General features: G+C 46.0%; 1 protein-coding gene across 1 annotated transcript in view; it reads left to right on the top strand.

The window, feature by feature from the left end:
- DENND6A (DENN domain containing 6A) overlaps positions 1-16,955 on the top strand; it is a 292,813-nt gene that overhangs the window by 204,773 nt on the left and 71,085 nt on the right. Inside the window, exons 13-14 of the mRNA XM_069206473.1 lie at positions 14,234-14,299; positions 16,501-16,565. Of these exons, the coding sequence (XP_069062574.1) occupies positions 14,234-14,299; positions 16,501-16,565 (131 nt within the window). The remainder of the gene's footprint in view (positions 1-14,233; positions 14,300-16,500; positions 16,566-16,955) is intronic.

Here is a 16,955-nt window from a genome sequence, read left to right as displayed (position 1 = left end):
CCCTTTCAACAGCAATACAAAACGATGATGAAATGAAGTTGCCAGTTACTCACAAGCTATTTCCATAAGCAGTTGGTGGCTGAATAACAAACTATTTGGAGCATTAGAAGTTATTAACAATAGACTAATGGGTTTTAGACCTAATCTCCTATGGCCATACATTTGAATTCATGAAAGGCCCCCTCATACACCTTATATAGGGTCATCCCCACCTCTTCTCCTGCAACTACAATTGGAAATATTTACAGTGCTCTGCAAAGGTTCAATAGAAACAGTATCCCATAATCGGAAAAGAATGGGGTTGTATTCCTGCTTCTTTTTAATCAACAAAGACTAGGGAATGGAGCCCCATTTTGGACCCACGCAGGTTAAACAAATACCTAATAAAACAATATTTCATATATTTACTCTCTAAGACATCCTTCAGCCCCTAAATCACAGAGACTAAATGACAACTCCAAAACTCAAGGATGCCTATTTTCACATCCCCATTCACCCTACGCATTGACAATTCTTAGGATTCAGAGGATCTGGCATTCACTAGCAGTTCAAAGTCCTCCCATTTGGATTCAAATAGACCCCCTACATTTTCACAAAATGTCTGGCTTCAGTGGCAACTCATTCAAGACAGGAAGGTTGTAAAATATTCCCATACCGGGACGACTGGTTGATAAAGGCGCCTACTGGAAGTCATTGCTTCATCCATCAAGAACCATAATGTTTTCGGGAACCACCATTCAGTACACGGCATATCTAACAGATATCATCATCATCCGCCGCCACCCACACCACAGGGGGACCCACCAGACCGGCACCAAAACCCTCAGCTAGCTGCCGGGGAGCCTCAGACCAAACAGAGAGATGGGGTGCACCCAGACCTGCAGGGAGGAGCGGTGGAGCGCAGGGCGGCCGTGGAGGCCTGGATGACATCGGCCGCTGTGGGGAACACCTGTCCGAGACAGCTGGTGGCTGTGCGGTGCGTTTGCCGATAGTGGCTGCTGCGGCTTTGTCAGCTCGTGAGAGCCCCCCTCTCTGCCTAGCCTCGTAACCTGAGGGCTGGCGGTGACGAGGTGGAGTGTTTGCCTCCCTGGTTGGTGCCAATCCCCCTGGTGCTTCTTGTGACACCGAGGTGCCGTGGGGAAGGCCTGTGGCAGCAGGGGCCCACTTCACTGACTGAGCTCGGACCCGAGCCTCGACGAGGACTTGCAGTGCACAGCTGGGCCTGAATCGTTGGAGACGCACCGGCCCTTGGCCCGACAGACATTCCAGGGCCTGCAGAAATACAGGGCAACAACTGCTTGGCGCCTGTCTGGCTTGCCCGCTGGCCCTCAACCGCTACTGGCCCGCTTCCTGGGCCCCGTTTAACGCATAGCCACGAGATACCATACATTACAGAATTAAGACCATTGAGGCCTGGTGAGTGGAGACTGTGCCCTAGCACTAGATATATCTTTTGCATATCTGTCCTCTGCACCATGGGGAAGGACAAACAGGTGAAAGCATCCTCCTTCCAAACTCGTATAGACAAGTTTGACTCCAGCCAGAGCCCTGGGGGGGGGAGCTTGCGCCTTGGGGGCCCCTTCCCTGACCAAAGAGAACAAGGGGGACACTGCCAAAATCCTACGAGCTATACAGTCTTCCCAGACATTGCTCTGCTGCAACAGGACCTGCCCCGGCACAACTCACTGAGACAGAAACACGTGTGTCAACAGTGGAGGACGAGGTTCGAGATCTTACGACCAAGGTACCCTGCCTCCTAACTCATACCCACGAGCTACAGCAGCGCGCAGAAGATGCAGAAAACCACTCAGGATGAAATAACTTGCGTTTTGTGGGATTCCCGGAGATGACTGAGGGGATTTCTGGAGACGTGGCTTAGATTGCGTATGCCCCCCTGACAGACTGTCCACATGGTTCACCATTGAGCGTGCACATAGAGCTCTCTCTGCCCAACCGCTGCCGGGGGCATCACCTAGGGCATTTATTGCCCACTTCCTCAACTTGCGAGACACTATCCTACGCTATTTTGATCTTCCCAGATTACTCTCAGGAGGTCCAGGTAAAGCGGTGAAACAAAAGCTGAAGGCGCTACATCTAAAATATATGCTTCTCTTCCTAGCCCATCTTAAGGTACTGCATGCTAGCAAGACACACTTTTTTGACACGCCACAGGCTGCCAGGAAATGAGCGACCACTGCGAGGGGGTGCTGCGGGATTCCCCCCCCCTCCCCTCCCTCCAGGCGGGTGCTGGCCGGTGCGTCTGGGACGGACACGAGGGAATCCGGTCTACCCGGGCGCTCCCATACTGGATCCCGTCGCAGAAGACTCAGGTCCTGGCGGGTTTCGCAGTCTCTTGGGGCGGGACCCCCCTAACCATCGCCCCCGTGGTGGGAGGAGACCTCCCATGGATCGGTGCCTCTGGGGCAGATACCTCTGGAAGAAGGTGAAAGACTCAGAGTCAAACCCATTTGACTATCCTGCAGGATGGCGGCGGGCTCTGCATGGGTCCACCAGTGAAGCGCATATGATATCTGACTCACTGGAGGGGTCTACCAATTCACACCACCAGGAGTTTACCTTACCTTTATGGGGCGACATATGCTTCTTCAATTTGGGAGCGGAAGTATAGGGAGGCGGGAGTTGGAAGGTGTTTACCAATGTACAGTTAAATTGTTATACTGTTGCTTGTTTTATATCACACATGGATGTCGCAAATGGGAAGACACACTCAAGTCGCTACGCATATGCAGGGTCCACTGCTCCACAATGGCCCGCCCAAAGAAATGTCTTGTATCCCCAGCTGCACGAGTTGCATTGGGAAACACTCCTTTTCTAGACACAGTATGGCGCCCACCACTGTAGTCTTGTGGAACGTTAACGGACTCCTCAATAAAATTAAAAGGACGACGGTGCTGGGCTACACCCAGCGCCTCCGCCCTCTCTATCCTACTTCTCCAGGAAACACACCTATTGAGGTCCACATGCAAGTTCATAGCCCGCTACGGATTTAACTGCACCTATCACTCAGGGTACACACAGGGAGCCAGAGGGGTAGCGATACTTCTACACCACGACTACCCCTTGATGATACAGCAGACATTAATGGACCCACAGGGGAGGTCCGTAGCCCTGACAGGCTGGGTATGTGGGCACAGTATCAATCTACACAGGATGAGGCCTACTCTACGGTCCTCCGCAAAGAGATCGAACACCATTTCTGTGATAATAAGGCGACGGTCCAATCTCATCTCACACTCTGGGCAGTGGGCAAGGCCACAGTTCGTGGCCATGCAAAGGGTCTTCTACACCGGCGGGAGCAAGAGAAATAGGCCCACAGAACGTCTCTTGAGGCCTGGGCACTCCAATTGGAGCAGAAAATGATGAGGACGGGAGATGAGAGACAGGCGAGCCCTAGAGATGGTGAGACAGGAACTCAGAACCCACTCCCTAGAGGAGTCAAAGGGAATTTAGCAGGCATCCCAAGCCCGGGTGTATGGCGGGGGTGGTGGGGGGACAAGAACAGAAAGCTCCTTTACTGGCTGGCAACCAGACCAATGGTGGGAAGGTTGATCCCGGAGATGATAGACGACTCAGAGAGGGCCCACATGGCCCCCGTGACATAGCTGATTTATTTGCACGATTTTATGCTTCCCTATACACTGCGGTGCCCAGACCCACCATTGAACAACAGATTCCACTGTTAAATGAAATAGACATGCCGACCCTCTCAACCCCCATTAGTAAAAGTCTTGACGACCCCATAGCCATAGAGAAAATCAGGGAAGCCATTAAGCAACTGAGACCGGGCAAAACCCCCGGCCCAGATGGGTATCCAGCAGAATACTATTCTAAATTCCGGGACATACTATTGCCCTATCTCCATGGTTTCTACACAGAGGCTCTGGAGAAAGGCACCTTCCCCCATGACTTGGACCAGGCCAGTATAGTGGTACTGCCTAAGTTTTATATGTCACCTGATCCATCCCGACCAATGCGGTTTTCATGCCAGCCCCGCAGCACTAGTCATTGCCTGCAAAGATTACATGTTGCCCTGGCATGTAGACACACGCTCCCCTCCCCACTGGCCCTCCTTCTCATCGATTTTGAAAAGGCATTTGACATGGTGAACTGGGGCTACCTGGCCCTTGTCCTTCGGAAAGCAGGCCTGGGGCGCGCATTTCGACGCATGGTTCAGTTACTATACCAAACACCGACTGCCTATATCCTAGTAAATGGGATGCTCTCGGAAGTCTTTGCCGTCGGGAGAGGCGCTAGACAGGGCTGTACCCTCTCCTCTTTCCCCTAGCCATAGAACCATTCGCACATATGATTCACCAAGACGCCGTCCTAGAAGGCTGGCAACGGGAGGGAGGGGAGGAGGATGTATCGTGCATTACACTTTAAGTGTCATGCCCTGAGATAAGCGGACCTAGGTGTCTCCAACTGCTGTGCATATTTAGAGAAGCCTCCGGCCTTTGAACTATATTAAATCTCTACTGGTCCCTCTCTGAGTATTGCGATCTGGTTGACTGGCAAACAAACATTCCTACCTTGGCATGAAAGTGGCACTCGACCCGACTAAGACATGGGCCCTTAACCTTACCCCTCTTACCTGCAAGGTGAAAATGGAACACGGAAAATGGCAGACACTGCCGCTAAACGTCACGGGTCGCATAGCACTCTATAACATGCTTGTCCTGCCCCGCTCCCTATATGTCCTTCAAAATCTTCCCCTCCGACTCACTTGCCACTGGTTTCAGGAGATGGATGCTACGGCTTGCTCCTTTATATGGTGCAATGGCCGGCGGCGCCTGTCCTGGGGCACATGTTAGCGCAGTGTGTATGAAGGCGGTCTAGCTATGTCTCATTTATATTCCTATTATGTGGCTGCTCGGATACTCACCATCAACGAATGGCTCACTGTGGGATGGAACGATCCAACCTATCGCCTAGAACTGTCCGCAATGGGGTACTCACATCTTATTTACCTGCTGTACAGAAGTCCCATTCCCAAGACCATGCCAGAAGTAACTAGTCCGATCCTGTATGGTTGGCGGGCGGCTCAAAGACAGACAGGGTGGTGGGACTGGATCACCCAACATACCCCTCTGTGGCAGGGAACATGGTTACGGGAGGTTGCCAATCTGGAGGGCTTTATGCGATGGGACACCATAGGCATCACGGTGGTGGGAGACATCTGGAAGGGCACACACATGATGTCTTTTCAACAACTCCAAGAAACATATGCACTGACCCAGACACAATTCCACAAGTTTCTACAACTGAGACATGCACTGAGGGCACATGTTAGCATGACACCCTCAAACCTGAATTTAGCCCTATGGAGGCCAAAGTAATGATAGGTGGTCTGAGGGCTGGGAGATCTCACAGGTTTACCGCTCCCTTGTACTGAACGCTTCACCTCCTCTCCAACCCCTACGGATCTGCTGGGAAACCTGGATGGGCCCACCGGACGATGAGGACTGGCGGGACCCACTGATGGCACCGCGAGTCCTTGCAGTCTAAGACAAACTGCGTATGGTGCAGAGGTACTACCTTCCCTGTGCCTACCTGACCCCAGATTGTCTTTTCTGCGCTGGGATCAGGTCGAACCCTCGATGCAACAGACGTACCTACTCACCGGCAGACTTATTCCATGTAGCCTGGTCCCGTCCCAAGATTCAGCGATACTGGACACAAATCCTAAACGAACTCTCCACGTTGTTGAACCTCACACTGGAGCCCTCCCCCAAAATGGCCCTGCTGGGGGAGATCGAGGACATTGGGAGCTCCTGAGAGACCCGAGCACTTGTGGGTACAGCCTTACTTATTGCGAAAAGAGACATTGCTGGGCACTGGGCATCCAAGGCACCCCTTCGTTACAACAGTGGAGGAGGTGGATGGACTGGTGCGCCCAACTGGAGAGACCCGTCTACCAAGCGAGGGGTGTGAGGGTAAATACAACAAGATCTGGGATGCATGGCTGGGTCCTGCTTGAACATGACCACTTGCTTTGACCCATGTATCAAATAGACCTGTTAACCCATGATTCTGTGCCTGAATGCAATATTGAGATGTTGAAATGTGTCTTCCTGCATGTGACATGTTGTTATATAAATCCATAGAAAGTTGGTTATCTAATAAAAATCCATTCCCTCAATCTTGACACTGGAAGGTATTTCAGGTTCTGTGCCTAAATGCATCTAGATTGCCTACATAGTTTGTGTTTGGTATAGACTTCCTGATCCCATAAAGAGACACAGATGATAGTAAATCTAGTTTGCTTGAAGAGCCATCTGCTCACTTAAACCACAAAGATACTTTTCAAATAGAGACTTTAACTGCAGATTCCCTACCTTTTGAATTCTCTTTGGTGACAGATTTAAGTAAGATATTCCTGCAGTTGCTGCCGTACACTTATGTAGGATACACTATCAGGCTCTGCGGCAACCTCGTCTGACTTAAAGAAGTGCTGGTGGAGGGCTACATTTAAGTGTGCTGGTAACTGTTTAAGAGCTCTGTCTTTGGTGTCCTAATCCAAACATGATTCAGAGTCATGCTACAAGTGATCTGTGATGTATCTAAGGGCCGTCAAAGAGCTGAAGGTGAATTGCATGTTTCTAAGCTGTTGTTATTGTTATGCTCCAAATCTCAGGCCTGTTCTCACTCCATGACCTGGTCGTTGTTGAGGTCCCTTTTTTTCGGATATGTTAAAGCCCAAGTATAAATCTTCATGAAAACACAAGAAGCTGAGATGAGAGAGTTCCCCCTCCTTGACTCTGTGCAAGTTGTCTGGCTGTGATTTCATTCCACAATTGGAGATGGTAGCCCAGAATTTCACAGGATAACCTCAACTTTGGTAACAGGTAGAAGCCTTCAAGGAGCCTATGCAGTAGCATTTCTAGACTAGTCCATGTCCACTTTGAGCTCCTTTGGGCCCAGTGCCCTGCATCGTTCTCATTGTGATCTATATGATGCCCAATACTGAGACTACATTTCTGTGCTTCTCATCAGACACATACTTTGTCACCCTCAGGGTCAAAACCATATGACTACTACCTATAGATTTGAGGAGGTCTGCTCCCTTACAATACCCAATCAACCTCAACTGTCATCTTTATTTATTCACTCCATACCTTAACATTATGGCTGCTTCCTTTCGGTTTTGATAACAACCCTGTACCCTCTATATTGTATGGTACACATGACACTGTTCTCAGCTTCATGTACTGCCTGTCCACTGGATGGCCAACAGACGGAATCTCACAACAGGGGCCGAACTGCAGGACAAGCCCATATAAACATAAGGAGACATTACTACACTGTTCCGAAAACCAAGAACAGTTTGACTACATCTGACCTGCCTCTGCCATCCTATTCTTTGATCTGCCATTTGGACCCATTCCATGTCCATCATTCTTCCCTTTACCTAGTGACCTTCGTTTTTGAATTCCACAATGACTTCCGATTTTAAGGTACAAACAAATCAGGTTCTCCTCCCAACACTTCTATACGGCTAGATAACCTAGACTTCACCCCATGTTGCCCGATACTCTAAGGCTGAACAAAATGAAAAATATTTTCAGTACCGTACATTAATGCACTATCCATACACTGTTGTCCCACCACTTAAATAAGAAAGTGCTGTGCCACGATTTATTGTGCTACTTTGTTTCAGCACTTAAAAAAAAAAAAAAAATTACTACTAATAAATTCATATATAAATTATAAATCATTATAATGTTTACAGACAATTCAGCCTTGCTAAAGCCTATAGTGGGTGGAACACTTGTAGACTGGAACTCCTTGATATAAACAATTGGAAGACTTGAACCTTACTTACGTGAACTGTACTATGAGTAAGACCAACAGATACTGCAACATGAAAAGCTTCTTGAATTATTTGCTTAAGGAACAAATCTAAAGAAGTTTTAAATTTCGAACTGTTCATTATGTAATTTGCATGATACTATGTATATAACGATCTTTTGAATATTTCGTCTTAGTCTTCAACTATGTATCTAAATAGAAGTTAACTTTACTTTTTTCTGCAGTACTCTTTGCTACTGTTGTCTTTTATCACAGCCAGTGGTGTTTCAGGACTTTTCAGCAGTGCCTCTGCTGCAGTATTTTCAACTGGTGGAGGCCTTATTTGGCTCAAACTCAAATCTTATACAGGACATGCAGAATATGCCACATGGGGAATGATAATGAGGAGAAGGAGGATGCCAATTTGTTGCCTCATCTCTACTCTGATGTTGGATTAGGTTTAGGCCTCGAAAATGCTGGTGGTCTGGACACTAAACTGGAGTCTGAGCTCTCGACTGAAGGAAGCACCTGCCGCTGTTGTAGAAAGTAAGACAGAGGAGGTGTGGGAACCGCGGTTGCCAACAGTGAAAATGAAGACTAATCTTCTACTGAAATTTTACAACCTGGTCCTATAGCTTCAGTGTGCTTTCTGCCATTCAATGAAGCCCTGACAGGCACTTTGACTGAGGCATGGTCAAAGTCTTTTTAGGTACAGTAAGGGGGACATCATTCCTAGGCTCCATAGGCATACTCCAGGTTACCCAGACTCCTTGACCCAAGACCCACAACTGAAAAATACCTTGGTATTGGCTTCACTCAGCAAAGTCAATGCAAATGTTTTCCCTACTATCCCACTGGAGAGAGAATCGAAGCTCATTGATGCAATATCCAAAAGGTGTCCTCTCCTTGTTGCTACCTCGCTGGAGAGAGAATTGCAACTCATTGATGCAATTTTCAACAGGGTTCCTCTCCTTGTCAGTTTGGCATTGCATTCTCTGAAGGTGGTTTGTTTTCTGAGCAGTTATGCTCTCTGAGATATGGCGAGCAAGATCTTGAAGGGTTTCATAACTCATTTGAAGAAACAGTTTACAACAAACACAATCAACTATATTTTGCAGGCTGGACTGGGCACCACGATTGTGTAGGTTAAAATGTGGCCACTGGTGTGGTGATTGGCTGTCATGCTTTATTATAGGTCAAGGGTTTTTCTAGAGACACGCAGGCATCTCTCATGGATATGCCCTTTGATAGCCCCAGGCTATTTCGTGACAAGGTAGATTCAACTTTCAAGAGATTAAAAGTTGGCCTCGCCATGACCCAATCCGTGGACTTCTGGACTTAGCTTACCACCATCTGAAGCTCAGCTTAGCCAAGATACAATTCCTGTTAGTTGCCAAGAACAATTGACAAAATACTGTAGCAACCCGGCTCAATGATAAGAACCTTGACAGCCTGAAACTCCAAATCTCACTGACTGCCCAGTCGCTGGGATTCACAGTAGACACCAACCTTACTCTCAAGGAATACATTGGCAAAAACAAGAAATGGCCTGGTTCCAGCTGTTCACCTAAAGAAAGTCAAACCATTTCTTCCAGAAAGTAATTTTAGCCCTCGTGCTCTTACATGTAGATGATGGTAATGCCGTACTTCACTGGCTCTCAGACTCCACACTGGCACCCCTGACCAACATTCCACTTGCTGCATCACATCCCATCCAGAGCCTGAAGAAATTATTATCACATCACCACATTTTCGTAGAACTCTGTTGGCTCCCCTTCTGGCCCACACCATCTTCAAAAGCAGCTGTGTTATTTACAAAGCACTCAAGACCAGCACCTAGTTTATCTTGCAGGCTTACCATCTGTTGGTGGTTTTTGGAACGTCCACCCAGGATTCATTAAGACTGGCGACTAAGAAGTGTAAACAGGCCTTTTCCATCTATGCACCCAAGATCTGGAACAACTGCCCTATATATTTCATACCTGCCCCAACACTGCTCCAATTTAGGAAAAAGTGAAAGACATTACTCTTTAAAGAACAATACATAACAATGCATCAGCCATCCACAACCCAGCTTTCTCTCCTAATACTCCTTGGCTTTCAGCTTGTATTTGAAATATGGTGCTCTGCTGCCTTTTGTCTGTTTGCAATATAGGAACCACTATAGAAATACCATGCAGATGCATACCACCACAGGCAGCCTTTTCGGCTCCTGCATCAGACTTTCCAGTCCTTTGGAGACCATAAAGGGCATTTCGGTGAGAGAGGACAGGGCCACCATCAAAAAGATGGGCCCTCATCGTTCTCGTCCCCTGCCACCTCTGCCAAGTCACTGTGCTTACTCCTTAAGGAGTCTCCCACAGGCAGTTGGGGGGGCTGATGAACACCCTTTTACCTGACCCACTGACTTGAGATTATTTCAGACCAGTGGGTCCTGCAGGTTGTCAGTCATGGTTACTCCTGTCCCTTTCTTCCATTCCCTCCTACATTTCCTCCTGTTTTCACTCAGACTCTACCAGAGCCTGCCTCCATCTTTGCCAAAGAGTAATTGCAGGAAAAGGGGACAATAAGGAGAGAGTCCACAAGAAGGTGAGAAGCGGCAAGTGTTACTTGTGATCCCAACAGTACAGTGGCTCATATTGATTGTAAACTTTCGTATTTATAGCATCTTCCTTTGGAGTGACAACTTCAAGATACTAATTCTGGCCTAGGTCCTTTCTGCCTTTAAACCTGGGACTGGATGATGTCTTTAGACCTGCCGAATTGAAACGTGTGTCCAGCCCACAGTCTCTACTTAGTGGTGGGGATGGACCATTTTCACTTTACCATCCTGCCCTTTGGCTTCACCTCACATTTACTAAGGTGATGGTTGTTTGCCATCTTCCCAGGTCGAGAGTGCACTTATTCTCAATGATTGACTTTTGATGCTGAGCTTGTCCAGACAGTGGTGGCCACCTACAGATGACTATTTCTGTCCTCTCTTTCCAGGGATTCTTCATCAACAAGCCCAAATCCCACCTTCACCCAATGCAGAGAATACCCTTTTTGGGGGGGTGTTTTAGATAGAATGGCATTGAAGACCTTTCTGTCCCTGTAGCGAGTCTGGAACATTCAGGATATGCTTCTGTTTCAGCCGCACTTCTGTTTTCTAGATTCAATGGTTGAGGCTCCTTGGTTTCTTGGCCTGTGTATTCTGTTGGTGCCCCATGCACATTGGTGTATACCAGCTCTGCAGTCGAACAGCCACCTTAAATGGGCTCAACACTGATATGCCTCTAAGACAGAATCAGTGTGTCGAACGAGGCAAAGTGGGATCTCTGCAGGTCGATGAAGAATTCCATCCTGACTTGCAGCAAACAATTCTTCTTATCCTTTATAGAACTCACTGTATTAGCAGATACATCAACTCTGTGTTGGGAGCCATCTGCATGAAGTGGAGATTTGAGGCCTCTGGACTCTTCTGGAGCACAGGCACCACATCAGTCTTCTGGATTTTTGCATGCAATTTGGTTGGCATCAAGGTCAGTCCTGTGTAAGCAATATGGTACTGCAATAATCAATGCACGGTGGAGGTGGGGGGCAACGTGCACCATGCTAGAAGGCTCTGAGGTTGGGGCACTGACTGGACTTTGTGGGGATTTAATTTTTTTATTTTGAGCCATTGGCCAGGATCCTTGAGAACCAGAGCAGATGAGTTCTGTAGACTCCATGAAGCCAACCTTAAGTGGCACCTGCATCAGAAGGTTGTTCAAGGCTTATTCACAGAGTGGGGCTTGCCTTGGGTAGATATTTTTGTTGCCTCAAAAAATGATCTTTGTTAAACTTTTTGCACTCTATAGTTTCTGTCCCAGTGTTCACTGGAAACCCCCTATTGCCTGCTTGGAATTCAGGTTACTTTTATGCTTTTCTACCTCTGCCATTGTTTCCTCAGGTTTTGAAGAAGGTCAGGAGGGATCGGCCTCAGCTTATTTGAATAGTTCTGGCATAGGCTCTACTACTCTGCTGCTGAGTCGAAGTGTCTGTCCCCTGTTCCTCCTACCTTTCAGGAGGACCTGCTCACTTCTACATCTCCACACTTGGAGACTGTGTTGACATCCTGCTCACCTCTTTGACATCCCCCAGTCCAGATTCAGGCCCAACCACAGTACTAAGACTGCACTCCTTAACATTCCAGATGACATCCAACTGATCATGAACAAAGGAAATACCATAGCCATCTCCCTGCTCGACTCATCCACCACTTTCAACATCGGCACCTTGACCAACTCCACCTCTTTCATGTCCGAAGTTGCAGGTTGATTGAAGACTAGCTGTCTGAAACTCAACACTGACAAAATGGAAGTGGTACTCATTGGCAAAGAGATCTCACTATGCACTTTACTTGGTGGCCAACAGATTTCTGGCCAATGCCCTGTTTAGCTATCCAAGCTAAGAACCTAGTAATAGTTGTGGAAGACCTACTCCTGATGACTAACTAAGCCAACGTAGTAACCGCTTTCTGGTTTTATACCCTCAAGTTCATCACATAAATCTCCCAAGTGGCTTCTGATCAACATACTCAGAACCACCACCCAGGCCATTATCACCAGAAAACTAGACTACAGTAAATTTCTCCATCGACATCACTGCCCAAGTGACAAGAAGACTTCAGAACATACAAAGCAAGGCAGCCAAACTCGCACTCAGACTCCCAACCTGAACACACATCACCTCACATCTCCGAGACCACCACTGGTTCTCACACTCATCAAGCTACTCACACACACATACCCTGCAAGTTTTGGTCCCTCCTGTCTCAGCATCTGCTCCAGTTTCCATACCCTGACCAGAAGCATCCGCTCGACTGGCATCCTGTTCACACACATTCCCCACTTCCGTTTAGCTAGTGGCTATTCTTTCTCACAACTCTCCTCCAAAGCCGGGAATCACCTTCCCCTGCAAATCAGAACCATCTCCTCAGTCATTGAGTTCCACATGAAACTGAAGACATGGCTCTTTACCAAGATCTACAGGCTCGGCCAGCACAGTCCTCTCATTTCGCTCTAGCACCTGGATACCCTCCCAGGTGAGATGCATGCACTGCAAATAATCGTAACGCATAACATACATAATTTATTTATTATTTATAAACGATCCCTGGAGCACTTTTGAAATAGATCAAATTTGAAAGTTTTAGAAATTGTCAGAAATCTTTCCTGTAGTGCACGGCTTACATACCATATGGGATGGAAAATATTGTAAGCTTAGCGAAGACAAATTGGCCTTCACCGTCAACAAGGACTATTGTTGGAACAGGAGACTGTAGACTGAAAATACTTCGACGTTAAGCTTGTAAGGAATGGAGAATCCGGCTTCTTAGCCAAAAAAAAAGTGTTCTTGTGTATAATATGGAATAGTAATTGTACAGCAGTTAACTTAAGGTAACTATTCGAAAGAGCATAGCAAAACCATATAATATAATATATTGTATTCAAATTCGTTAATGAAAATGATTCCCTAGATATGTGAATTGCAAATACTGGATCGTATACCATTCCTGGCACTAACGGGATCACCTATGTATGGCTACACCAAGTAGTGCATTCAACTGTATTGCATTCTCAAACTCCGCAACTATTAATGTTGTGGGACGACCTAATCCCATTGGTTTTAAACTGAGTACGTTTTTTGATCAGCTTTTGATCCATCTTAAATGTGTCATTAATGATGTCTCATTTAGCGCTAGAATGGTAAGGCTCACCTTTGTATTTTGAGTAAAAACAAATGGAGACATCCATGTAGAAATGGACCAAATGTGCACATGTGCTGCACTGCATTAGATGAATATATTGTACAATGCGACTGATAATTGTTTGCCAAGGGACATCTCTAAGACTTCTTCTGTCCATGTACATTTTCACTTCTCTATAGATACCCATTTCCCAAGCATAGTTGATTGGAAAGTCTGTAATTTAAATTTCTGGTTTGTTTATTTAGTGTGTGTTTTTTTTATTCCACTCTTTCCTCAAATGTAAGTTTGTGTTGTTTTGGAAAATGGTTTGCAGTATGTATAATAACCTGCATTCAAATGACAGAAGATGCTGAGTTGGGGTTTAGGTGTGTTTGACATGTTGCATTCAGAGTCACAAAAACATATTTCAGATGTCTGTATTACACTGTGAAGTTCACGTAGATGTTGTTCAGTAAACCTCTAATTATGTCTGTCCTTTTATATGTGCATCTGTGGACTACTGTGTTTTTAGAACCTGTGTTAAAATAGTCTTTGCCTTCGAGCACAATATTTGCATGCACCTGCCACCCAGATGCACATGTTTGGACGGAGCAAAAGCAAAGGAATCAATTTTGAATAATGCACTGGCGACAGTGATGCTTCTTTTGTCACTGTTAAAATGCTTGTGTAACATTTTGACATTTTATCATACAGGTGAAATTCAAAAACCGGTTAAAGTGAAAAAATTGAAAAATTTAAAGACACTGGATTCGAAACCTGGTAATATTTTTAGATTTTTTTTTAATTGCAGTGCATCACATTACACTGACACAGATATGAAATAAATTGGTAAGGATAAACAACTGTATACGCAGCACCTTAAACTTGCACATTTCCCGCATCTGCATTGTCAGGTTGTAGTCCCCAATTGTATTGCACACTTCTTCCCCCGACATGCCTCACCCTTCAGTTCTTCTCCCCCCTCTTATGACAAAACTTTTCAAGTAAAACAAAAGGATGATGGACGGAGTGCTGAACAATGCAAACACTCACCCCCAGTCACAGATCTGGTTTAATCTATCGTTCTTTTGCTCACCATGCCAGGTTTCAGGGTATCACCCTTCATCAGCCAGGTTAGCTTGCATCCAGTGGCACAGTGAGCACGGGACCCACGTCTGGGCATACCCTTCCCACTTAGGGCAACTTTAGCAAAACAAAAGGATGATGGACGGCGTGCTAAACAATGCAAACACTCGCCCCCAGTCACAGATCTGGGTTTAATCCATTGTTCGTTTGCTCACCATGCCACCCCAGTTTGGACCCAGCCATATGCAAATCAGCCTTGACCCTGTTCCTTATGGGAACAGTCCAGCCCAAACTGTCAAGCCAGGTCCTCTCTGGACCGGAAACAAGCATCCAGGAAACTTTTCAAGAAACGACTCACAATGTGCCGAAATGATTCAATCACTTCCACGGGTTCGCAGATGTTTCAAGGATTACCCCTGTGACGTAAAGACTGACTCGTCATGTTGGGTGTGTTTGTTGCCAGCGGTGCTGGGAGGCCTCAAGCGCACAGAAGCGCCTGGTGAGTACTGATGTTGCTTGGCCCCCGTCTCTGTTTCCTGCTTCTCAGCAGTTACGACTACAGCCTGGTTGCCAGAGTCGCCACGGAAAGGAGCCTCAAGCAGGGACGTCATTTAGGGGTCGCAGCTGTTACCCCTGGCTTGCCCCTTGCCAACCCTGGCACTGCATGTGCGACCCCCGGCCGCAGAGGCGGCAGAATCATTACCGAATACAAAGGAGCAGCTCGTCCGAATGGACAACGGTTGGGGATGCAATCTCCTTGCCTTTTATAAAAAAAAATTATGCTGATAGTAATAAAATTTTTACTATTAGTGTAATAAAAACGCAGTACAATTTCCTGGAATTTGACACTCCCTGGCAGCTGAGGTAAGTAATAAATGCTTTTAAATGTATAAATGTACGTTGCGTGCATACATGCAGATGAGTGTGTTTATGTGAGAGAATGTATGTGTGTTTGTGGATTTGTAAGCATGTGTGAGCAAATGTAAAGGACAAATGACATGTGATGTCACTTCCGCTACCCCTGGCCTTTTGTTGAATCGACGTTCATGCATCTAACGCGTAATAGTCCATTCCTCCTAACAATCAAAAATCGGTGGTGGTGGATGCAACTGCCAATGGCCAGCCGTAGCTCTCTTAGCCACCCTCGGTCCATCGGAATCAGCATACTCGCCCAGCTCATTATTTAGGATAATAATTTTTTAGATGTCTCAATGAGGAGTACCAGAGCTTGCTCAAGGTTCGAGACTGTTCCTGACCAGCGTGATTGTGTAATTGGACATTCCCTAACCGTGTGTCTAAATGTACCTCTTCTAAAATCATACCTCATAGACACTTCGGATCTGTGCCCTTATCAGTTTTCCACAGCCTCTCTGTCGTATGATATATTTTGTGGAAGCATTTAAATCGTATAAGGCATAACCGAACTGATATTGCTGACTTCTTAACTGTCCGCTTTCCTTCCGTCCGCTTCTCGCCCTTCATTTCACTGATGTCCTGTTCCCATTGTTCAGATGTGTGTCAGGAAAGGCTCTGGGGAGTTGCTAACAAGTTTTCTATGTAGCCCAAACAAGCCATTGGTTCTTCACATATATTTGAACCGCTGTTACACATTAAACTGAGAGGAAAGTTAAGTATTGAAGTTATGAAAGTTATGCAGATTCACCATCGATCAGCACTACAACACCAAATATGTTTAAATACATGTTGTCGAAGGACAGGGAGGCAGTCAAGGCTTTTGTGTTTAGTCATGTCACATTACAGTCTTCACTTTTTTTGTAGATTTCTAGCATAGTAAAATAAGCTGTAATTCTTAATTTGCTGCAAAAATAGATATTTGCTTATTTTTGTTGCACAAATCTTGTCAGTTTCATTAATCTGTAGTCTTTTAACATTAGGTGTCTATTCGTCTTACAAACCATTTCTAAACCGTGATGAAGAGATAATAAAGCAACTGCAGAAGGTAATTTGCAATATGTATTATTGTAAGAAAATTATAGAATGCAAAACTGCTGAAAGTTTTGTAAAGAAAATATACAAATACGTTGAATAAATTGATACACTGGTAAAATATATGTACTGTATGTGAATAACGGGTATTTTTCCAATTATGACTTATGGTGATAGTAGGAAGATGCTTTTTGGGCTCAATGTGCATTTTAGTTGCTGGCTTAGGGTTATTTTTATAACCTGAATAGATTTCTTTGTGGAAAACATAGCTGAATATCATCCCCTTTCATGCTCGTTCTCTTTTATTTATTCATTCATTTATAGAGTTTTGTAGAGCTCAAAGGATATATATTTGAATGTATTACTCCCTAGCCTTTCCCTGTCATGGCTTTATCTGGGGCCT

The sequence above is a fragment of the Pleurodeles waltl genome, chromosome 9 (assembly GCF_031143425.1).
Source record: "Pleurodeles waltl isolate 20211129_DDA chromosome 9, aPleWal1.hap1.20221129, whole genome shotgun sequence".
NCBI lineage: Eukaryota > Metazoa > Chordata > Amphibia > Caudata > Salamandridae > Pleurodeles > Pleurodeles waltl.
This window is presented reverse-complemented; position numbering and strand designations above follow the sequence as displayed.